Raw genomic sequence first — 24,643 nt, 5'->3', positions numbered from 1 at the left:
TAATCTTTACAATTCAATATTGCGTGATTGATGCATTCTGATCGAACTTATTTAGCATAAGTGGTTGGTTTTGGGTCTCAATCAAATGATATTTTAAGCACTTGAGGCTCCGGAGGGACACTGAAAACAAGATGATGTTATATACGACAGTATTTATGGATACACATAAACGAGTAACTATAATTTCTGTTTCTTGTATTTTGGCGTAATTCAGTTAATTTAATCCTAGGTGTTAAAGCATGAAGTAGCAGTGGTTCGTTACGGGGGTTCCATGAAGTAGCAGTAGTGATTTTTTGATTAGGCAGCTCGTCCGGAGGCGTTCCTGCTGTCGCTATACTCGTTGATTCTGCCACTCGCGAATCGCATTAGAAGGAGCAGCTTGGATCCATATGCTCTGAATAAATGCAATCATCTGCGCGGAGCAAGCTTGAGATCAGAAGCTATATATAGACAGATCTATTATAATCTTGCTCATGGATGTAAATTTCAGAAAACCCAGATCAAGGCTCTCTTGTTTTCAGCACTGACCAGTGATACCCCAAGGCACATGATGCTGAAACCTGGAAAATAGAAGGGCGCTTCTTCCGACAGGAACAAAGCTACAAAAGAATCAGACGGCGGACAAGTAATTAGTTAGGCTTTCTCAGTACTTCATGTTCCCCCCCGTTTGACTTTTGACACCAAAGCCTACGTACCTGTCAGGGGAGTGAACATTAACGGAGCGATGATGTTAGCGAAGGAGCTAATTCCTGAAAAGCATCCTTGAACCATTCCCTAAACCAAACATTAATCAGTGGAGAAGCTGAAAGGCGTCATACGGTCATGAAGTGTTAAAAAGACGATGAAGGATATCCAAATACATACCTGCTCTGCAGGTCCAACCTGTTTAGATACAATGCTGCTGATCTGTATGTCACACACATATGCATCCAACTAGACTGATCAGCATACAGAGTCCAACAAGTTTAACCAAATAAACAAGGGACAGCAACGTACACTTGGGCGCACCAAAACTCCAAGGACAGTGCAGACTCCTAAGGCATATGGAACCTGCATGATTTGCAAATTATTTCAAGAATTATCACTATCACTATAAGATATACATAAAGTTGCGTAGAAAGCTCTACGGATTGCAAGCAATAAACAGTATGGCTAATCTTAACTTCTAAAGAAAATATAAAAATTGTGAGAGTGCTTGAAGAGAAGACTACCCATGGCGCCCAGGATAAGCTGTAAACTGAAGTCTGCAATCATCATCAAATATGGTGAAGCGTTAGTACCCCCTTCTTGACAAAGTGTTGCGGAGAAGATGGGAAGCTGATACTTACAGTGATGCTGCCAACAAAGAGGCCTATTGAAAGCAACTTTTCCTCCCCTATAACTGGTACTAATCTGGGCATTAATAGCAGCTGCAGAGTTGTAGATGTCAAACTAACCAACTAAATTTGAGTTTGCATTAAAAAATTGGATCGATCGACAAACCACAATTGGGGAACAGAGGCATACCTGCACTAGAGTTGCTCCAACCCCATTAATAAGCATCAGATCAGCGAACTGGTTCTTGCTGAATTGAAATCGATACTTTAAGTAGTACTGCATGAGGTGGTAAAACTCTATTAACTTACAATTAACTACATGAAAAACTTTGTAAACTATTGCTGCTTTGCTGTTAAAATCGTATATACATGCTATGTATAGCTACTGATGTGATTATTGTAAATTACCAGCACCGAAACCTGCAGACCGCCTTCTGCAAGACTGTTAAAGAAGCAAACAATCGCTGCTTTCGAGAACGTGGGGCTGCAAAAGTGAAGAGCTTCTCTCATCGCTTTTACATAATTATTAAAACAAAGGAACGTGCCCATGCATGTTATAACAAGATGCATTATGGCAGTGGGTTTTATTAGTTGCGTGCGTACCTGCACTTGAGCAAGCCAATGAGATCCCTCAGCGATGGCAGTGTCTTGAATATTGGCGGTGATGAGTCCGAGTTCTCACTGACCTCTTCAACGCACGGCGGCCCGCTCTCTTTCAACATTGGCTGCCTCACACAACCCCGAACAACCAAGCTTTCTTCCAGAAATATTCTCATGTACACAGCTGAACTCATGGCAAATAATGCAGCAACCTGAAGAAAGCCAACCATTTTCATCATAAGCATATGTAAGATAACATATTTTGCTTAAAAGTCAAAACATCCATTTTTTGAAACTAATTAACCATTCTTCTAAATAGCGATTTTTATGGAGGGTAATTCTAATATATATAAATATGTAACTAATTTTAATTAATTCTATTAATTTACGCAAAATTGTTATTAGGCGGTTATAAATATTGATTAGCAGCCACAAGCGACAGACGGATTGAGTAAGAAAGAGAAGAATAATATTAGAGAAAACCTGAAATGTGAGAGCAGTAGAGAGGAATCGAGAAGCTAAGGTTCCGCAGACGAATGATGCGGAGCCGACGCCTCCGAGAATTCCGAAAGCGGATGCCCGTTTTCTCTCTCCAACCTTGTCAGCCTGATCGATCATGATCACATACAAATGATTCATTCAGTGGTAGAAACCCATGGGAATGGGAATCATTAAAATATAGGAGTATTTATTAATCTGGGGAGCCGGGAGATACTATATGTATATGTATGTGTGTATATACCAGGTATGCAAGAGCGAGGCAGTTGACGGAGCCTTCGCCGACGATGGCAGTAAGAGTCTTGACGGCATAGTAGGCGTAGAAGTAGTTTGTAGCCCTACTGTATCCCAATATCACTGCAATCACCATAATACATCATCCTCAAAAATACGTTAACAACGATCACATGAAAATGTCGGCACAAACCGAGTTAGTTTACTTAATTATGCACGGTTCAGATCGGTCAAACCTTGGTCTATATATATGAAAATCTAGCTAGTTACAGCAATTGGGAGCGAAAAGGAGAGCATGTTTGATTAGAATGAATGGTGGGCTGGGCCGCGTCAACGTTTGAGGATGACGCGTGGAGATCGTACAAGCAGCTGAGCTGGGGCCCCCTCCCGACAAAGATATTATAAATTCTGCGGTTAAAGAAGCAATGGAAATTAATAGAAAACGATGATACGAACCTAGGGGAAAGACGGAGAGGGTGAGCGGAAGCGTGAGCAGAGCTTTTCTGCCGTACTTGTCCGACAAGTTCCCCATCAACGGCGTCGTCACCACTGCTCCCACCCCCGTTATCTGCACCCAATTTATATTTTTCCTTTTTTCAACAAAATTTATCCAAACATATGTAATTATGCATCATCATCACCATCACCATCACTTTTTGATCAAAGCATATATAGACACAACTCCTGCTCTGTTTCCCCGTCACTTCAGCACTGATGTTACATCCACCCCTATATTTTATGCTCACATAACTCTAACTGCATTAACCAATCTATGCGCTCTATCTGATTGTACAACCAACACTTCTGCTCGCTCTCCGTATTCAAAGCAAACATGAACCCACCACTCGAAAGATGAAAAATCAACAGGTTGGGCTTCTAAAAACGACCGACTTGGATTTCTTTTTCGGTTTTTTCCTGAAAACCTACACAAGCTCAACTCAAATCATAATTCATTAACATATTCATATTACTATACTTATTGGGTTTCCAGCAGGCGTCCGGCAGCGCAAGAAGCAAGAACAAGTCGCGAGCTTCTTGGCGCTTGCCATTTGAAGAAAACGAAGACTGACTAGCAGAATTAAAATACCCAAAAAAATTCCGACATCATGAATTCCTCATTCAACAACTCAATTATGGTCTTTCCAAAAGAATTGATATATGCATGCCAGCCCATCAGTCCGCGATATGTAAGTATATGACTGATAAATTTTTTGCAAAAAGTGGGGACAATCACAGCGGACATAGGTTGGGATTTCGAATATACCCGAGTACTTAGGGGCGTCAAACAGATTTTTTTTTTTGGGTTAAAAACTAAGAATTAATATCTCTTATAATATTAAAATAAACATGTGAAATTACTTAATTTAATACTACTGAGGAGTGAAGACATCACTCGAAACCACTTCATCCTGCATTATGATATATAGTATTTACATATAAACATGGTTCATGTATAGATGGGGGGGGTATAGCGGCCATAAACCGATGAGATGGAAAGAGGAATAACAGAACCAGCAAGCGAATGATGTCAAATCGAGAAGAGGAACAAGAAGCAGAATGAAGAATAGGAATACTTAACGGCCTGCTGAAATCCGGTGAGATAAATGGCGAGAGAGCACTGATATTCAGCGGGGCAGAGCGCCGACATGGTCACGTCCGTTATGGCCGGAGCCACCATGAAACCCGATGTCCCCCACAGAAACACCGTCACCAAAAGCTGCCTCAACTCCTTCTCCATCTCTCTCTTTCCCCACTTTCTCTCTAACGACAAAGAGTGAACAGACACATGCTTTTCTGCTCAAATAATAACATGCGCTCGCTTCCCACTCGGCTCCGTTTCTTTTTCCTTTTTCTTCTTGGCCAAGGTTCGTTTTTCCTTTACCTTTCACCTTTTAAGCCACGACGGAGAGTGGCTTCTAGAAATACTAGACTAGAAGGCAAAAGTAAAACCGACCAAGGTCACTCCCTGATGTAAGTGATATGGGAAATCGCAATATTACTTTTGAAATAGTAAATAATGAATGAATATACTTCTCCTCAACGAATATTTTATTCTATAAGGATCTAAAAATTTGACTAAGTGCGTGTTTTTGGGGGGCAAAAGCTAGCCATGCAAAGATATTGACAAATACTATACTTTGCCTTTCAGGGGATCATTATATCTTTATTATGACTTGGTTGAGAAATTAAATGGAACGTGACCGCTAAAATAGTGGCCAATTAAAATGGAGATGGGAAATAATATTGTCGTTATGCATGATGAAAGCCTGTATGGAGATTGAGTGCAGTGGTTGGAGATAACCTGATATTACGGGCACTTGGTGCGTCCGGAGGTTGGCAAGGTTGCATTTACTTATTGGTCTGCACCGGAAACGTGGATTAGGACATCAGGATTTTTATTGAAGACGCAATGGCCACATCGCACGCCCTTAAACACATAATTACTTACAAGTGATCCCCCTTCTAATCCATAACAAATCATACGCCCAAGAATGAGAGCCAATAGTGGGCCGTTTGGGCCGCTAATAAAGGGCCCACGTTTGAGCAATCCCAGGCACGGTAATTCCGCATCTTGACTTTTGTTTGTCTATTGAGTTCGGATCCTGCTCGCCCTCATCTCGGCGTTGCTCTGTATGTGCATCGTATAGCATACCATTCGCATTCCAATCCTTTCATTCCCCATTCCATTCCCATTCTCAATCTCTAGAGCTATAACAGCATGGATTCCGTTGCACTCTTGTGCACCGCCTCCCTCGTGGTGGCTGGCCTTTACTGGTTCCTCTGCATCTTCGGCCCCGCCGAGCAGAAAGGAAAGACAACCATCAACCTCTCCGGCGGTTCTATCTCCGCCGCTGAGGTCCAAGACAGCTACAAACAGTACTGGTCCTTCTTTCGCCGTCCCAAAGAAATCCAAAACCTTGATAATGTCCCTTCCTTCGTCGACACTTTCTACAACCTGGTCACTGACATCTACGAATGGGGCTGGGGCCAGTCCTTCCACTTCTCCCCTTCCATCCCGGGCAAATCCCACGGCGAAGCCACCCGAATCCATGAAGAAATGGCCGTTGATCTCCTCGACGTCCGTCCCGGCAGCAAGATTCTCGACGCGGGCTGTGGGGTGGGCGGCCCCATGCGCGCCATCTCCTCACATTCCGGCGCCAGTGTTGTTGGAATCACCATCAACGAGTACCAAGTCAGTCGGGCAAAAATGCACAATAAGAAAGCGGGGTTGGATAAATTATGCGAGGTTGTTTGTGGTAACTTTCTGAATATGCCATTCAAAGACAACTCCTTCGACGGGGCTTATTCCATCGAGGCGACCTGTCACGCTCCAAAGCTCGAGGAGGTTTACGCCGAGATTTATAGGGTTTTGAAGCCCGGGGCAATGTATGTCTCCTACGAATGGGTGACTACGGATTTGTATAAGCCTGAGGATTGTCGTCATGTGGAAATTATACAGGGAATAGAGAGAGGCGATGCTTTGCCCGGTTTGAGGAGCTACAGTGACATTGCGGAGACGGCGAAGAAGGTAGGATTCGAGGTGTTGAAAGAGAAGGACCTGGCGAAGCCGCCGGCAAAAGCATGGTGGTCGAGGTTGAAGATGGGGAAGTTTGCGTACTTGAGGAACCACCTGATGATTACGGTGCTCGCATGGCTGGGAATTGCACCGAAAGGGGTTGTTGATGTGCACGAAATGTTAGTGAAGACAGCTGATTATCTCACCAGAGGTGGCGAGACAGGCATTTTCACTCCCATGCACATGATTCTTTGCAAAAAGCCAAAATCTGCTACTTCTTACTGAACGTGCTAAAGCAACGCTCCATTTGTCTACGACACCTTTTCTTTTTCCCGGCCAGAATTTGCTTACATTTTGATTTGATTCTTCGCCCTCTAGAGCTACGAGCAACCAGGTAGTTAATTAGTTGAATAAGGTATATTATATTATTCTAGTTCTGGGAAAATTGTTGGATTATTGCTCTGGTTATCGACGAAAATTCTCGGGTTAATTCGAGTTCAATTTTTTTCTCTATGAACATCTTCTGGTCTATGGCGGAGGACAGAGTTTTTTCGTGCTTCTTTTAAGTGTGTAAACATGCGAACTGGTTGGGGTTTGGATTTTCTGCTTCGTACGTCCAAGCTGAGGAGATGCAAATTAAATGACGGTAAGGTCGCGGTTGAAATATAGCCGGGTAATTAGAATCAGTGACATGCGGACAAGGATGCATCATGATATTTTAATTTGGTGACAATGCTCATAAAACCTACACTCAACACTTTAAACTGTGTATAGATATATAAAGCGGTGTTTCTACATTGATTTTCATCCAAATTAAAGGGAAAGAACAACATTGTGTTTACATTTTCACTTATATATTGAACTCAACAATCACTAATATGTTATCTGTATGGTGTCGGGAAAAGCTAACCCTGTTGATAAGCATGGCGGCGTTAATCATTTTATATGTGAAATGGGAATGTACATGTGCTTTCAATTGGACAATAGTACTGCATCAACCATTGGATGTGGGAAATAATCAAGGGATGGCAAAGGTAGCGGAACATGTGGGGGACAAGTGAAAGTCCCCCAAATTAAACTTCACATTATTGCCCGCTCAAGTATGAATGGAATTAAATCAGGAAGTGGCATACGAAGCTTTTGTGGTTGCTTTCCATCTCTGACGAATATGTTGTGCTATATATAAGTATACATCAACATCTATGACGTATGTGATTTCACGTGGAACATGAACTGTAAGTCACTGGTGAAAAGACAATTCAAAGGCATCCCGCGAAAATATATAATGAAGGGAAAGGGAGAGCACTTGTAGGATCTCAAGGTTTTAAATGCGCTGAGTTAGGCTGCATCTGAGGCAAGAATCGCGTGATCTATCCACGTGGCTGTTGGGTTCCTTTGTTTGTCTTATGCAGTTATTGAATCTTTCTTCTGGGTTTTCTTTTGCCGCCCATGTGGAGGATGACGATGATCAATGTCAGTAAACAAAACTCCTCCACTTGCCATCCCTGCCCAAAGCTCAAGTCTATCTTGGTATTTACTACCACCCTATTTCTGGCCACCGTTACAGATGTCACTGCATGCTTGGTCTGCCTCCGCCCAAAGAATATGCTCTTATTTATGATCCAGGAGCTTTATTGATCGCCTTTTGAACAGCCACGTATATACTCAAGCTCTTTAATAATGCTGCCGCTGAAGATCCTCCTCTCTGTCTATACATATAGATCTGTATGTGATTTATTGATACAAACGAATAAAATAAATAAATCAATAAAGCATGCTGAGAACTTGTGAAGTTTACATCGCCATAGATATGCCTGTATTATTGGTCGAATACGGACGACAACACTTTGCCAGCCAGTAGTATGTATTATGGAAGAAGAGACCCTACACGGAATACGGTGTTGGTGGTTCTTAAAGAAAGCTCCCAATAGGGAGTAAACGCCAAAAGGGCAAGCACTGGCCGTGTTTCACACCAATCTTGGCTGGTTGCTCGCCACCGCCATCAATCTCATTCAATGCCATCTTTCCCAATCATCTCTGGTTACCTCATCCTTCCTTATTATGTATTCTATGTACATGTTGTATTGTTACTCTTGCTTCCGATTCTTAGTATAAGAGTTAATTTAATTTTTAATTTTATTTTAAATAGAAAACAACAATTCACTTTGTCTCTCATATTTATCCATTGTTTTCAAAATAGTCTTTATAATAGTTACACATGTTAAGAATTTTATCAAATAATAGTTCTAACTAATATACATAATTAGTATTAGCAAGGATATTTTGGAGAAGACAACACTTATTTATTACAAATAACTAACTTAAACAAACTTTTTTAATTTACTCAAATTAGTAAGGCTTTGTTTGGTTGGAGGGTTGTTGAGGGGAGGGAAGGGGAAGGGATGAGATAAGTGTGTTTGGTTAGAAAAAAATAGAGGGGAGGAGAGGGAAGAAATTTGTCTTTTAGTGTTCTCCTCCCTTCTTTTTGCTCCCCTATAAATTTGGGTTTTTTTGGAGGGGAGAGAAATATTATATTTAATATTGACTAAACTATCCACACTAGCTTTTTAATATTTCAAGTTTGCTTCTCTTATTAGAAACCATTTTCTCACTTCTTTTTCTTTTCAGCCACTAATGATATTTAAAAATGATAATATAATATTTCTATCATGGTAATAATTTTTTTCGTAATATAATATGATAAGCATACATTAATAGAGGGTGGTATATTATAATCATATAATATATATACACATATTATATATATTAATATATACATATCATAATGTGTGTGTATTATAATTATATATCATGTGTGTATTATAATCTAAGATGGACTGTAAACATACATATATAATAATCTCAGATAGGCTGCACACATGCATATATATATATATGTATATTAATATATATATGTCATAACGTGTGAATTATAATTATATAATATATATATTATATATATTAATACACATACATGTGTATTATAATTATAAAATTAATGAGATAGAATGTTAAACTTTTTTTCATATTTTCTAATTCTTTTAGTTTTATCATAATTTTTTATCACATGTAATTGAGATAATTGGTTTTTTTGAAATTAATAAATTAAGAAATAATAATTTTGATACAAATATTGTAATAAAAGAACAAAGTAGTCTAAATATAGAGATACGAGTATATTTGTCAATTTATAATTACCTCCCCTCCCCTCCTCTTATGAACCAAACAATAAATTTTCCCTCCCTTCTCCTCCTCTCCAACCAAACAAAACCCATGACTTCTCTTCCCTTTCTTTCCCCTTCTTTTAATTAACCTCCCCTCCCCTCCTCTCTGCTGAACCAAACAAAGCCTAAACTAGCTCTTATATTAACTTAAGGTAATATTTGTTAAACTTTTCATTCTTTGACCCGTTATAGTGGCCAAGGAAAAAAAAACTGGACCGGACCGGCCGATTCAACCGAAAAACCGGTGAACCAGTGGCTGGTCCGGTATGGTTTGATGGAAAAACCAGCTCCCAGTCAAACCGGTAAAAAATCGGTTCAACTGGTCAGAACCGATTAACCAGTAGCATCAGTGGGTTGACCGGTTTTAATTTTTTATTATTTTTTTTGTCCTTCAGCTAATGAAACGACGCGGTGTCTAGTTGAAAATGAAAAAGAAAAACAACAAGGCAGCAATGGAGAACGCACAGCTTCAGAAGTCCAGATCCTCAAATCGAAATCAATCCATCACTATTCACTAACCATTTCCTTTAGCTTCGCCATTTTCATTTGTCTCCACAGACTGAAAATCCCTAGCCGAAATCAGTCCTCATTGTAGCAGCCGTTTTCTTCGCTGTTGGTGGTCGCCGGTCTTCGCGTTATGTCATCCTAGTCGAAGCAGCAGGTTATCGTTCTCGGTTCTTCGATCAGATTTGCTGGTCGCAGGTTGCAACAGCAGCTCGTGACTCTCCATCCCATTTCTTCTTCACAGTGGTACTGGTAACCATTGAAGCAGCCTGAGGTTCTTCCTTCTCCTTCTCCTTCTAGGATGGGAGAGAAATGCTGCATTTCAAATACATCTAATGTAATCCTTTTCGCACGAAATGCATCTTGTCCACACAAAAAAAAAAAGGCATCCTGCAGCATTTTTGGCATAAGTTTTGTTTTCCCCTTTTCCAAATGGCGAGGTACTATGGAGTGCGGATGATATGAGGAGTTTTAAATTTTTTTTTTGGATCAAAACATTTAACAATAGAGCATACATATATATATATATATCTATGTATGTATGTATATGTATGTACAGAAATATTAATGTTTGGTGTGTATTGTTTTGTTCCAAATTTTGAAATTTGATTGACTGGGAACTTTTGAAGAGACACTATAAAATATATAGGAATAATGATTATTGCCTCATGTTGAGTCACGGGAATAATAAAAGCCTGTTATTTTTATTATTTTTCGACTGATTATTATTTATAAATTTTGTTCTATTTTAATGTTATGAATTAAATTATATTATTTTAATATGACCGGTTCGACCTCTAGTCCGACCAGGGACCCTTGACCCGTTGCCTCGACCGGTTGAATCCCCGGTCCGGTTTTTTGTTCCTTGACAGTGACAAACTAACAGTTTGAGATAACGATACGAGCATTAGAGAATATGTTTGATATGTTGTTTGCGCTGGGATCTGTCTGCAAGTTGCTAGGGCCTATAGCTTATGTATCATTTATATGTATTTGAGTTGTTGTAAAGCATTTCCTCTTATAAATCATACTTATGGACGAGGGTACTGATGTCGATTTCTCAAAAGAAAGAAGCATAATGAAAATTAATACTCATCTAATTATTAATGTAAGACCTAATTAAGGAGTTAATATTGATCATATTTAAAACCTGTTTCACATGTTTATCAATTTTTTCCCATAAGCTCATTGATATTTTTTCAATAATAGTCAAGTATGAGAGTGAGGGAGAAAATTAAGAAAGATACTTATGGCTTTTTTTTTAAAAAAAATCATATTAATTAATTTAACTATCATGATTAATCTACTGAAATTAATTAATTAGGTCTTATATTAATGATAAGAGGAGTAACAGCTAAAGAAGCTTGCATTTTGCTCAGGATCTTTTGTAAATTCTTGTTGTTTGAATCAATCATATCTGCTGGTGTTTTATAAAAGTAACAGCCAAGGACACGCCGTGCTTACATTCTAATATCTTCTGGTGGTGGGCCAGTGTAGTTCCGGTTTTCGTCTTCTGATCTATTCCCTTTTCTCCAGTTTTTCCCTCCATTTGTCAACACGGCCATGTTCGCTTGTTTATGTTTGAGCTCAATGACTTGGCAGTGAGATTCTTTAAAAGCAGTTTTTCAATCATAATTTACAGAGTGTGAAATATATAAAAAGAGTTTTGCTTCAAATCACACGAATAAGAGTTTTAAAGTGTTTAGTTGTGATCTTAGACCTGAGATTTCTGGTAGTAGCCGTGCTTTAATTATCAGATTAGGCCTTCTAAACAGGTGCTAATGATTGGTGTGACATATAATCTCTGAATCTGATTCATACGGAAATAAAAACGGTGTGAATTTAATATGGTGAAAGAGAATCAATTCAGGAGCTCATTTGATGTAAACAATACTGATACCTAAATCAGTAGAAATAACTAATTTCCTCTACAATATTTAAAGACTTGGGCAGTTAACGGGCTAGGAGCACTCGAAAAAGAATTTCCAGAGAGAGTTCATTAAGAAAGCGGAGGCGTACATTCCCAATACAGCTCAATCATTTGACCAAATTTGTGAGATTCTAACTAATGAAAGATGGGTATAGAAGTGTTAGGTGGTAACCACTATATTCCCTTGAAGTGCCAACTGTAATTCGCTATACTAGTATACGAAGCTGATAAGGTTTGAAGAATTTTCTCTGTCTACCTGAGAACTCAACTTGTTATGCAGATTCCCAAATAAATAAACAAAATGAACCTAAACCTCTGGCAGGCCCCCTTCATGCAAACGCGTCCTTCTCACAAAAATTCCTCCAACCCTCAATTTCCTCTTCATCATGTGCAGGCTGAGTTGTTGGCGTGTGTTTCTCCCCAACAAACTAATTAAAAAGCTACTCATAAACTTCATCAGTTTCTATAATATATGCATGTATGTATGAAATGTATGATTGCTTCGGTTCACATTTACGTCGCCATTGACTCCGATCTTAATAATCAAGTGAGGAGCTACGTACGCACGCATTAAGTCGAGGGCCCTGTTATTCTTACCATTATTTTATTATCAATTCATAAATAGGCATTCATGAACCAGTCTATATATATAGAGGTCATGCCAACTTGAAGTTTCATGAACAGACATACGTAGCGCACACAGCCACTACAATCAGACACAAAGAGAAGCTCAACAGTGGAGACAGGAGGTGAGGGATGGAACTGAAGGTTACAGGAAAAGCATCGTTGAAGAGAGGGTTTGGGTTGTTGAGAGGCGGCGGGAATCAAAGGAACAGAAGCAACAGGGCGTTGGAAGGCGTGGCAAAGGCGAGCGGGGGAGTAGTTACATGCAGTGAGGAAGACGGTGTGGTGAGGATGAAGATTGTGGTGAAGAAGAGCGATCTGAAGCATTTGATACAAGCCATGGGCGGCGCCGGCAATCGCCCGTCATCTGTGGCGTCCTTGACGGCGGAGCAACGATTGAACGTGTTGAGGAGAAGGCATATATCAAGAACCAATGCGATGAAGGCCAAGCATAATAAGTGCTGGACTCCGGCTCTTCAAAGCATCCCCGAAGAGCTTTGAGCTTCCTCTGTTTTAATTTGTTCATTTCCTTCCTTTCCTGTCTATTCAGCTTTAGCGTTTAGTCTGTTTTTTTGGTCATTACAAGCTCAAGTAGGCTTGCATTGATTCTAACAGGCTACTCGTCTATGGATTCGATATCTTTGTATTTTCATTTTGCTTTACTTTTTTCCCCTACATTTTTTGTTATCCATCTGGTGACAAATTTACTCCGCTCGCTAGTTTCTGCAAACTAGCATTGTCCATTTGTGGTGGTGATTGTGCAATTTTTTTTTTACCAAAACAAAAAATAACACCTGATTGTGGATTTTTTTCCCCCCAAAACCGTAAATGTCCCTCCATCAGAAATAAGAAAAGTATGAAAAGAGTCACTTGCGCGCTGCTTCCCCCCCCCCCCCCCAAAAGACCGAACATGTACGTTGGGGGAAAAAAGGCAGTTATTAAATTTATCCAGTTGTTATTGGCGGTTTTTTCAACTTTTTGTAGAAAATTTAAAGAAACAAACTACTTCTTCTTTTGGACTCGGAAACGTCAAGAGGTTAACAGGGTATATGCAGCCTGAAAAACAACAGAAACCCTTTCGGCCCAAAACACAACAGAAACACCGAAGTATGTCAGGCCCAAATCATCTTGAAGTATCTTGACCAAGAGACCAATACTACAGCATGTGGCATAAGTTCGGATTTCAGATTTCCGATTAATTACAGAACATCAAAACCCCCACCCCAAAAACAAAAATAAAAAATCTCTGATTAATTTATGGATGTCAGGTGGTTAAAATTGTCCACAACGCAGGGGTTAACGGCTATCTTATCTTGCCGTAAACAAATGATACGACGGTGCTGCTAAATACTGCGGCCGTTCAGACATGGCTGCAACGCTTTCCCACCGCCATAACTTCTTTTTGAACTCCATCACACCGGAAAAGAAACAAGTCACCGAGCGAAAACCCCACCGCAAGTTCGTTCTCGAAAATGAGCCCGGATGCTCTGACAGACAGTTTCGCCCAGCTCGATCCAAGAAGTTCAAAGCTTCTAGGGGACCGCCCAATTCTGTACTCACAAGGGCTCTGGTTGAGACTGTAGTTTCTGGGTCGATGGAAGACGCACTCACTCTGTTCGAGAAAATGAACCACTTCGACACATTTATTTGGAATGTCATGATCAGAGGCTATACAGATAAAGGGTTGTTTCTAGAGGCGCTTAACTTGTATCATAGAATGGAGCTTAAAGGGGTTCCTGCGGATAATCTCACATACCCGTTTGCAATCAAAGCTTGTGGCTGTTTGGGGGCATCGACTTTGGGAGAGAAGATTCACGGCAAGTTGTTTAAGGTGGGATTAGACACGAATGTTTATATTTGCAACGCTCTTATTGCTATGTATGGGAAGCTAGGACTTGTTGATTTAGCTTTAAGGGTTTTCGAAGAAATGCCTGTGAGAGATTTGGTTTCGTGGAATTCTATGATTGGTGCATACTCTTTGGTCAACGACCATTTGAACTCATTGAACTGCTTTCGAGAAATGCTGGAAACTGAGATTCGACCGGATAGGTTCACCATAATAAATGTGCTTAATGCATGCTCTCTGGGTGTTTCTGTGTCAATGGGGAAGAAAACACATTGCATCGCGCTAAAATTGGGGTTTGAATCCGATGTTATGGTTCAGACGTCCCTTATTGACATGTACAGCAGGTGCGGAAGGCTAGATTATGCCGAGAGTGTTTTTGACAGAATTTGTCTGAGAAATATTGTGGCTTGGAATGCAATGATAGGTGGCTATGCACTGAATGGTCAACCACTTCAGGCTTTGGGTTCCATGAAAAAGATGCTCAAGGCTGATAACTTGTCAGTTGATGATATTACACTAATAAATTTGCTTCCTTCCTGTGAGCAATTGGGAGGTGTTTTGCTGGGTAAGTCTATCCATGGAGTTGCTATTAGGAAAGGTTTTCTTCCTCATCCAGTTTTAGAAACTGCTTTGCTTGACATGTACGGAGAATTTGGTGTATTGAAATTGGCAGAGCTGATTTTTAATCAAATGGTGGACAAGAACTTGATAACATTGAATGCCATGATTGCTGTGTGTGTGAAAAATAAGCGTTACGAGAAGGCCTTGAAACTATTTGAAGAACTGATGAGCCAAAATCTAAGACCAGATGCGTTAACCATTTCAAGCATCCTTCCTGCATATGCTGAATTGGCATCATTAAGGGAGGGCAAGCAAATTCATGGTTATATCATGAAATTACGATACCAGTCAAATTCCTTTGTTTTGAATTCGATTATTTATATGTATGCAGGCGTTGGAGATATAAGGACAGCACGGAAAATTTTTGATCAAATGTCATGTAGGGATATCATATCATGGAACACTATGATGATGGCTTATGCCATTCATGGTATGGGGAAAATGTCCGTTGAACTTTTCTCAGAAATGAAGAGACAAGGCATCAAGCCCAACGATAGCACTTTTGTTTCACTGCTGTCATCTTGTTGCAATTCTGGCATGGTTGATGATGGGTGGATGCACTATAATTCTATGAAACGAGACTATGGAATAGAGCCTAAGGCAGAGCACTATGGATGCATGCTCGATCTTATTGGTCGAACTGATGATCTAGATCGGGCCGTGAGTTTTATAGAGGCAATGCCAGTACTGCCTACAGCCCGGATATGGGGATCTTTGTTGAATGCAAGCAGAAACAAAGGAAACCTAGAATTAGCTGAACTTGCTGCTGAGCGCATCCTCACGATAGAGCATGATAATACTGGGTGTCACGTCTTACTTTCAAATATGTATGCTGAGGCTGGTAGGTGGGACGATGTGGAACGCATAAGGTCTATTATGAAGAAAGAAGGATCAGGCAGAACAGTGGCTTGCAGCATAATAGAGACTAATCATACTCTGCACAGGTTTACAAATGACGACAGATCTCAACTTGAGTCTGACATGATCCATAATGTTCGAGATATTATATTAAGGAACACTGGTGATGAAAATTGCATCTATAGTCTAACCAAGTTCAAGCCAAAAGATGCGGCTAGAAAAAGAGCAAATTTACCGAAGAACCACAGTGTAAAATTGGCTATATGTTACGGATTGATATCTACAACAATTGGAAATCCTATTCTGGTGAGGAAAAACACAAGACTATGTGAAGATTGCCATATATTTGTAAAGAAGATTTCGAAGAATACCAAAAGAGAAATTATAGTAGGGGATTCTAAAGTCTTCCATCACTTCAAAGATGGCCACTGCTCTTGTGGTGATTACTGGTGATTGTGATTTGCATATGCTGCAGTAGCTGAATTGCGACAGCCGTATGTTTCACATTCTATCACTTGAGTCATCTGTATATTCATCCGTCTATAGAAATTAACAGAATTACTAATCAATAGCACCAACCAATATCAATCTTTTGTCTTACTATCTTTATATGAGGTGAGGGTTGGAGTAGGGATTTAGTTCTCAGATGAATGCACCCTCCTTTAAATTGTCTTGTTATCTGTAAACTGTAATGAATGAAAGGATATATAGCACCGTAACTTTTTTATCCTTTGGGCTCTGCTCGCCTCAAGGATATCAAAATGGTTGTTGTCTTGTTGATGAAGAATGTCAAAAACTTGCTCAACCATGTTTAAACCCATATAGGGCTGTCTGTCAGTCTTGGATATGAGAATCTTACCTTTAAGTTATCCCCACATTCTATTATCATAGTTTGACCTCCTTAGTAGGAGGTGACTCTGTCCAGAAAACTGATATCTACAGGCTCGCGTCTATCGGATTCTATAGAAGCCGGAAAATGAACCCCGTTCATCAGTCCTTAGGGACAGCCTAAAAATGTCCTACCTGCTCATGCTAGTTGACTTCTTCCAATTTTTCTTTTCCCCCCCGATAGAAACGTTTGTGCATTGATTCATTGCTGCCCGGTTAAAGCTGGGTACGCCAATGCAATCACTTTATTTACAAGACAATCAACAAGTCATCTCACCAATAAATTTTTTTTTTTGGTGACATCTGACCAATAAATTTTAGATATTGGTGATTTATACTGCAAAAGCCGGGGCCCATTTGAAATTAATTATAGTCTTGAATATGAATCATGGCACCTTTCAGAAGTCTCAATTATGTATTTAAGTTCAGCTAGCATGTGTATGATTTGTACATATGGGTGATTGAATGCTTTGATATACAATGTAAAGTTTTACGCCTTGAACAGCTTAAAATATTAATTCAATCACATGGAACAGGACTTGTATACAGATTTTTTATATATTTATTAAATTGTAAATTAAATTATAATAATACATGGTTCTCTAATATTGTATTATTCAACTGAAAAATCATCTAGATATCTGTAAAATAAAAATTTTATCACATATATATAACTATAATATAATATGCTAATAAAAACAAGAATGATTATTAGGATGGATTTATAAAATTAATATACTCCTCCAGTCCTTAATATAGGACCCAATTGTTGAGTTGGTTTTGATCCTAACTATAAGACCCATTTCTCATATTTATCAATTTTCTCTAAAGGGAAAACCATATTGGAGGTACTTGTATTTTTTGTAAATTTTCAATTTGGTACCTATGTGTTTTTTGTTCTTAACTAAATCTTTAATTTTGCTCAATTAACATCATTAATCCTTATATAGAGACTAAAAATGCCAATAGAACAAAGTTATAAGAGCTAATGTTGCTAAAAAAAAAATTAAATGTTTAATCAAGAGGAAAAACACATAGGTACCAAATTAAAAATTGAGAGAAAGTAGAGGTACCTATGATATGGTTTTCCCTTCTCTAAATTACCTTTATAGATACTCCCTCGATCATAATAAAGTAAAAGAACGAGAAAAGGTATTAAGAAAGATGATTATGGTGTTTTAGGAAAAATGTGTCACATTTTTTATAATTAACTAACTTACCTAACTTCCTTAATCTAATCAAATTAGTTAAATGGGTCTTATTTTAAGGAACGAAAGAATAGCATTCGTGCGAATACTAGTTTCCGATTATTATAGGAAGCCAAAAATAGTTTACGTGAGACAGACTTAATCTTTATATCCATGCTTTATGCTTATCAAGACAATCCCAACAATTATGTACAAATTAGCTTTTTTTTAATTAGAAGCAATTTAGACTGGCATAGTATACCTTTCTGACCAAAAAAAAAAAAGAGTAGCATACTATACATTATCCAATCAACCGAGACAATGACCAGTGGGAAATTAGCTCTTGATAATTTATTTCTCTGGAGTCTGGACACAATAGCACCATGTGTGAAGGAAATGTTGCTTTCCACTATTTTTCATTTCGGACTGCAAAGATCAATCCTTAAAAATATAGTTCAAATACAAACTAGGATGTCATTGTCTGGGCCATCAATCCCCCTACATCATTCAGCTTTAATTTGGTGGATCATTGATGCTTTGTCTTGCAAAAAACTGTTGATAGACATGGTCCGTGATAGCCCAGTTCCATGACCCACCTCCTATTTCCCTTAAAATCTATGAACAGACAATCCTACAAGATTTAAGCTTAGATTCAACTAGGAAGCAACTCTCTCGACACAAATTTTACGCCAGGTATTGTTCCCAGCAGACACCGATCCATAGTTCGGGTAGCTGCCCTGGCCATGAAGATTACCACCACAAGTTTCATATATGATTGATCCTTTCAAGTTTCAAGGTGGTTTGATCCTGGCTAAGGATGCTACCGCGCTATGCTACTCCTTTTTTTTTTTTTTGGGGGTACAAATGCCACTCCATTTTTTTTTTTTTGGTTACAGAGGAGGCAAAAGCCAAAATATAAACAAAACTAAATAGGAGGGGATATCGATCCCAAACACTCTTCAGACACAACTCCATTTATAACACCTGAAAATGTCCTTATTACTGCACTTGAAATTTCAAGCATTCTCTACACTACTATTATCCTAACATCAATTATGTTCACTTCCCAATGCGCAAAAAATGAGTGACCCAGTAAGGGACTTAGACACTACTTATTTACCTTGAATGAGTTTGGAAACCCTCAAAACAATTTAAAAAAGTGCTTTTACTTAAGTTGAGATAAAACTCTTTTTATATATTCATCTCAAGCATCGTAAAATTACTGTTAAAAAGCTTATCAAAACACCCCCTTTAACAGTTCAAGAGCCTCAAGGTAGGGGTGTTTTGCGGAACAAAGAAGTTTCAAACTTAACTATTATGCTCTTTTTCAAGAAAAAATATTGGGAGAATTATAATGAGATTCTAAGAAGAAAAAAAAAAAACTACCAACAAGTCTCAGTGATAAGTTAAAAGTTGTCATTTTCTATTGTAGAATTTAACATTACAGGCTGTTTAGGTTATTATTAGGATTTTTTAGTAATTACTCCTCCGGTCCTTAATATAGGATCCAATTCTTGAGTTGGTTTTGGCCCTAAATATAAGACCCATTTCTCATATTTATCAATTTTTTCTAAATTACCCCTATAAATACTCTCTCACCCATAATCAAGTAGAAGAGGGAGAGGGAGTATTAAGAAAGATGATTATGGTATTTTGGGAAAAATGTGTCACTTTTCTTATAATTAACTAACTTACCTAACTTCTTTAATCTAATCAAATTAGTTAGATGGGTCTTGTATTAAAGACCGGAGGAGTATATTTTTTCTTTGAAACTTGATTGCAATTTGAACAAAAATTGTTAAAATGATTTAGTAAGTCTTTATATTAGTTATTGGATTAGATATATTTGCTTTCTATAAAATCAGGAATAAATAATCATTATTGTAATGAACATTGAAGTGATAATTATTTTTAAATGAAATCAAACTTTCATGATAATAACAATCACTTTTGAAGTAGGGGGGAAAATAGTATTTACAGTTGCCTTACCGACCAGCAGGGGGAACAAATCTTTTTTTTTTTTTTTTTCAAGAGGAAGAAAAGAAAGGATCGTCACTATTTACAGTGGACGGAACACCTCATCTACTGGTCAAACGGAAAGTTCCAAGAAAGTAAATTGTGATGTCTGGTCCGTCTCTCAGTCAACGATCTCCTCCTCGTCGTCGGCGTCTTCACTGTCATCCCTTCTTCTTAGTTCACAAAGCCTGACAAAAAATTCGGCGATCGCCTTTAAGACGACGCCGTTGAGCCAGTCGAAGCATGCGGAGCCTCCTCTGTCTCCACAAAAGCACCTGTCGTTCAACACGTGAAAGAGGCCCTTACTGGCGACATCAGTCGGGGTGGGCGTGGCCTGGAGATAAGCCAGGGCAGCCTGCTTAACGAGGGGATTCTTGATGGGGATCTCATTCCAGCTGGAATTGTAGGCGGGAGACACGATCGGAGGCGGCGGCGGCGGCAGATGCTGTGGTATGATATCCCTGAGACTCGTGTACTGGACCGCCGGTCTGGCTATCATGTCTATGTTGGAAACATGGAAATGGGGAAGGGGAGTTGGGAATCAGAGACGAAAGGAGGAATGAGGGAGTTGAATTGTAGGAATGGGGAATTGCATTGAATGGAGAAGCGCCGTAATAATAATAATATTATTATAATGAACGGACGGAATGGGAATGAGTATTAAATTATGCGTTCGCTTGTTTGGTACAGAAAAGGGCAGGGCAGCGCGAGTGAAGCAGAGAGGCGCAGGGGAATTGGTGAGGCACTACTATTTGGAGAAGCCAGGCGCCTGCCAAAACCACTCTGCAACCACTTGCCACGCAAAATTCAGTTTATAAACACACATGGCTCAGGTCTGATTTGAGAATTGTCAGCTTTAATTAAACATAACCAACTCCCTCCGACATATTATTTGCATCCGCTCTCTTCTTCAATCCACAAAAACCAATGTCCCCGGTAACATCCAATCCTAATATTCTAGTAAAACCCAAAATTCAAAATAACCGTCTCTAACCTCATTCCGTTAAAAAAATTAATTTAATTATTATTTAAAAGAGTTACTCCTCTGGTCCTATTTATAAGGCACTTCTAACATGTTTCACACAGACCAAGGAAAACCTTAAACTGCATTAACTCTCCATTAAAATATAGCAACTTTCCAACTTTACCTCTATTTAATATATACTCCTTTCAAAAAAGATAACTACTTACACTATAATAAATGAAGGACAAAATAGTACATTCACACTAAGAAGTTAATGAAGTGACTTATAAATAGGACAAAAAAAAACCTTCTCTCTCTGCCCTATAAATAGGACCAGAGGAGTAAGTTCTAAAACTAAGCTTCTTCCCATCCTTTTATGCAAACGTCCTCACAATTTTGAGCCTAAGATTTAATAATTATTTAAAATAAATTTAAACTTACTGAGCATGTATTCTCATTGAAATGAAAAGTATTTCATCAACCACCTGCCCTGCGCTCATAATTACTCGTGGCTTTATGCACTTCTCTCAATTAAAAAATCATATAAAATTACAAGTAGCTGCATTATTGTAATACAACAGTGACGTAAACACGTCTCTAAGATATTTTTGGAGATGATCTCGGTCTGCCTCTCATGTTCATCCAAGTTGATGCCTTTTGACGACTGCCAACAATTGTGCCTGTAAGTAAATCTTCGTTTCTGTCTTGTCGTACATACCACCAACGCATGTCTCCTCTTCTATGTTTGCCTTAATTAACGTATCTCCCTGCTTCTATTCGCGTTGTATTCACGTTCTAAACAAGCTCTCGCCGGTATCTTCCGTTACTTTTCTTAGGTTTATGCATTGATCTTGTTGACACCAAGCAATCATAATTTTATTTGTATCTTCTGATAAATCAGGCGATTCAGTACGGGGATTTTAGGCTTAGTTATTAGTAGTATTATTATTGCAGATTAGATCCATCCATGCACAGTGCACATGGAGAATCGTTTCATAGCCCCGAAGCAATCATTAATGATTTGAAAAACAACATTAGCGTTCTGTGTTTCTGTCTGACAAGCCGACGCTTTCGTTGTTATTGTGGCCCCCACCTTCACTCATGGCCACCCATGCAATGCATACATATATATATAAATATATATATATATATATATATATCTCTCTCTCTCTCTCTCAATCAGCAGTTTGTCTTGTTGCTTCGCTTTCATCCCACCCAACCAACCCATCACATATTCACATATGAAATCAATTCCATCCAACCTGTTGATGGGAACTAGGCTCAGGAAAACATAGAAAAACCACGTGGCAACACGCCGCAGATGGAAGTTGCAGAAACAACGTAGGAAGATACCGGACCATCTTCTCCCCCTAGCTCACCACTCTCTACACTGCGGAGGCTTTTAAGATATATTCGCTAACGCATCGGACTTTTCGACGCTTCTTGTGCATAGAGTGCATCTGTATCGTCGCCTTCTTGTTTGCACCCTCAAAACTAGCAGTGAGGTTGAATGAAGATTCCCAGGTTGTCTATCTCGTTGGCCCTTGTGAGGGATATGAGCAAGACGCCGCCAAAAAGTCCTGCCAAAACACACAAACAGAAAGCAGGGGCGCAACAGAGTACCATGAGCTCCCAGAGAAATCAATCGCCAACCACACTTACCCCAAAGAAGAATTCAATCACACTTCAGAACCTATTTGAGCAGGAGAAGCCGACGTTGCCCGGCAGCAACGGCATCGTATCTTCTCCGAATTCAGGAAACGAAGAGATTCTCTGTGTTGTTTCGTACTGCTCCTCCGGGTTGACCTTCACTGACACTTCAGAGTCTCCGTCACAGCAGGACTTCAAGCGCCTCCAGCTCAGTAAGCTTCTCGCTATCATCAAGTCATCGAAGAAGCCGCTTCCAGAGAAAGTTCTAGAGCCCCTAGTTTCGATGATCTCTCCTTATCTGTTCCGACCACTCCCTCCTCCGGCAAATCCCTCCGATGTCGCAGACTTGCCCGATGACGAAGATCCCATCTCCACATTTTCACCCATACGGTCACATCTCCAAATTGTATACGAAATTCTTCTCGGGGTTGTTATGATCACAGACCCAAATGTCCTGAAGGAGTATATAGATCATCCGTTCCTTCTCAGGCTCCTAGCTTTATTCCAGTCTGAAGACAGAAGGGAACGGGAGAGCTTGAAAAATGTGTACCACAAGATATATTCCAAGTTCACTTGTGAGCGTTCCTTCATGAGGAAATCGATGAACGATGTGCTGTTGAACTACGCGGTCGAGACAGAGAAGCATGCAGGGATAGCGGAGTTGCTGGAGATATGGGGAACAATAATAAATGGGTTTACGGTGCCACTAAAGGAAGAGCATAAGTTGTTCCTGATGAGAGTGCTGATTCCTCTGCACAAGACCAAAGGGCTGCAAATGTACCATAGGCAATTGGCTTACTGTGTGTCGCAGTTTGTGCAGAAGGAGCCTATGCTAGGGGGGATTGTTGTCAGAGGGATTCTGAGATATTGGCCCGTCACAAACTGTCACAAAGAGGTTTTGCTGATTGGGCAGTTGGAAGATCTGGTCGAGAATTTAGACCCTGATCACTACCGAAAGTTGGCTTTGCCCCTATGCACGCAGATCACCAAATGCATCAACAGTTGGAATTCCCAGGTCAGTCATCCATCTTTCCATCATCATTATTCTTATTGCTTCATTCAAGAACTATTAAGCTTAGCCATAGAGTAAGTTCATTTTGGTAAAATAAGAATTTGGCGCAGGTAGCAGAGCGAGCACTGTATGTATGGAACAACGAGCAGTTCGTGAGGATGGCGTCGACGGCGATGGTGGAAGTATTTCCGGTGATAGTACAAGGGATGGAGAAGAACCTGCAGTGGCACTGGAGCAAGAGCGTGAGGCAACTAACAGAGAGTGTCAAGTTAATGCTGGAAGACATGGATCCGGTTCTGTATTCCAAGGCCCTCCAAGACATGAAAGCCAGAGAATCAGCCGCACGCCAGGAAGATTTGAAGAGAAAGCAGAGATGGCAGACTATAGATGAAATGGCAGCAACAAAGACTCAGTTCCTCAACCCACCACACTCTATACGTGTCTCCCACTGAGCTACACTGCAAGCAAATTTCTGTTGGCAATCACTTTTCCACATTTTAATTTTAGAATATAGAAATAACACACACACACACACACATGACCATATGGGGTGAGTACGCCAAATTTGCAGAGGTGTATTGAATCGGACAATAATGATGAATATGCAATATCCACAGGGAAAAAATATCATGCGTGTATCCAGCCAGCCTAAGCTGCCTAACCTCGCCTTCTTTTATGAAATCCATTAATCATATCATGATGTCTGGACGAAAAATATAAGGTTTAGACGACAACCATGACAACTAAAACCCCGAATATAACTGACTGAACAAATAAAGACTGTCTAAACAAGGGAAAGCGAGCGAACCAATTACTTACTGCATGCCGGGCACAAGAGAGAGAAAGAGGATATCATTTACCAAACGTTTGATTTTTTCACCTAAAGATTTACTTTTTTCTTTTTTCTGGGGAAGAAGGGCAAGCTAGGCTTGAAGGAGAAAAAATAAAATCCTAAAAAGCTCATGTAGTTGTTGCATTAGATCTTCCAGCAATTGTGGCCTCTCTATCTTCCAATAATATAGCCAGACATTTAGTCAGAGCCTCTGGAATCAAACTGTATCAGTACAGTCCCCATGACCTATCTTAGCCAAAAAATCAATACACCCAATGATGATCCTACTAGTGTGATGGAGCGTCACTTCCCCATCTCCAAA

General features: G+C 39.5%; 5 protein-coding genes across 7 annotated transcripts; 3 read left to right on the top strand and 2 right to left on the bottom strand.

Moving 5' to 3' along the window:
* Nucleotides 1-68: 68 nt before the first annotated feature.
* On the bottom strand, nt 69-4,485 carry LOC114753026 (hippocampus abundant transcript 1 protein). Of its 2 annotated transcripts, XM_028941704.1 has the most exons (14): nt 4,228-4,485; nt 3,105-3,216; nt 2,659-2,771; nt 2,400-2,522; nt 1,920-2,128; nt 1,725-1,800; nt 1,507-1,593; nt 1,329-1,409; nt 1,212-1,244; nt 997-1,050; nt 865-906; nt 696-774; nt 529-599; nt 69-412 (listed from the first exon to the last, which is right to left on the bottom strand). In XM_028941704.1, exons 1-14 carry the CDS (start codon nt 4,384-4,386, stop codon nt 332-334), a joined length of 1,320 nt encoding a protein of 439 aa, XP_028797537.1. In that variant the 5' UTR covers nt 4,387-4,485; the 3' UTR covers nt 69-331. The 2 variants fall into 2 exon arrangements, with proteins under 2 accessions (XP_028797537.1, XP_028797538.1); XM_028941705.1 differs by lacking the exons at nt 69-412; nt 529-599 and having other exon boundaries at nt 724-774; nt 865-1,050; nt 1,329-1,392.
* An 838-nt stretch (nt 4,486-5,323) lies between these two features.
* On the top strand, nt 5,324-6,637 carry LOC114753044 (24-methylenesterol C-methyltransferase 2-like). The gene has a single exon (XM_028941725.1). The coding sequence runs from the start codon at nt 5,368-5,370 to the stop codon at nt 6,448-6,450; it is 1,083 nt and encodes a 360-aa protein (XP_028797558.1). The 5' UTR covers nt 5,324-5,367; the 3' UTR covers nt 6,451-6,637.
* A 7,116-nt stretch (nt 6,638-13,753) lies between these two features.
* On the top strand, nt 13,754-16,592 carry LOC114753034 (pentatricopeptide repeat-containing protein At4g35130, chloroplastic). Of its 2 annotated transcripts, XM_028941715.1 has the most exons (2): nt 13,754-14,858; nt 15,246-16,592. In XM_028941715.1, the coding sequence occupies exons 1-2, from the start codon at nt 13,814-13,816 to the stop codon at nt 16,223-16,225; spliced, it is 2,025 nt and encodes a 674-aa protein (XP_028797548.1). In that variant the 5' UTR covers nt 13,754-13,813; the 3' UTR covers nt 16,226-16,592. The 2 variants fall into 2 exon arrangements, with proteins under 2 accessions (XP_028797548.1, XP_028797547.1); XM_028941714.1 differs by having other exon boundaries at nt 13,754-16,592.
* A 3,163-nt stretch (nt 16,593-19,755) lies between these two features.
* Nucleotides 19,756-20,855, bottom strand: LOC114753036 (uncharacterized). Its single transcript, XM_028941718.1, has one exon. It carries the CDS (start codon nt 20,360-20,362, stop codon nt 19,985-19,987), a length of 378 nt encoding a protein of 125 aa, XP_028797551.1. The 5' UTR covers nt 20,363-20,855; the 3' UTR covers nt 19,756-19,984.
* Nucleotides 20,856-22,184: 1,329 nt separating this feature from the next.
* On the top strand, nt 22,185-24,114 carry LOC114753035 (serine/threonine protein phosphatase 2A 57 kDa regulatory subunit B' alpha isoform). Its single transcript, XM_028941716.1, has 2 exons — nt 22,185-23,492; nt 23,600-24,114. Exons 1-2 carry the CDS (start codon nt 22,338-22,340, stop codon nt 23,939-23,941), a joined length of 1,497 nt encoding a protein of 498 aa, XP_028797549.1. The 5' UTR covers nt 22,185-22,337; the 3' UTR covers nt 23,942-24,114.
* The last annotated feature ends 529 nt before the right edge of the window (nt 24,115-24,643 follow it).

Source organism: Neltuma alba, unplaced genomic scaffold (assembly GCF_004799145.2).
Source record: "Neltuma alba isolate B1F8T4 unplaced genomic scaffold, ASM479914v2 tig00007632_pilon, whole genome shotgun sequence".
Classification (NCBI taxonomy): domain Eukaryota; kingdom Viridiplantae; phylum Streptophyta; class Magnoliopsida; order Fabales; family Fabaceae; genus Neltuma; species Neltuma alba.
Note: the sequence above shows the minus strand (reverse complement) of the source record. Positions and strands in the feature narration are given on the sequence as shown.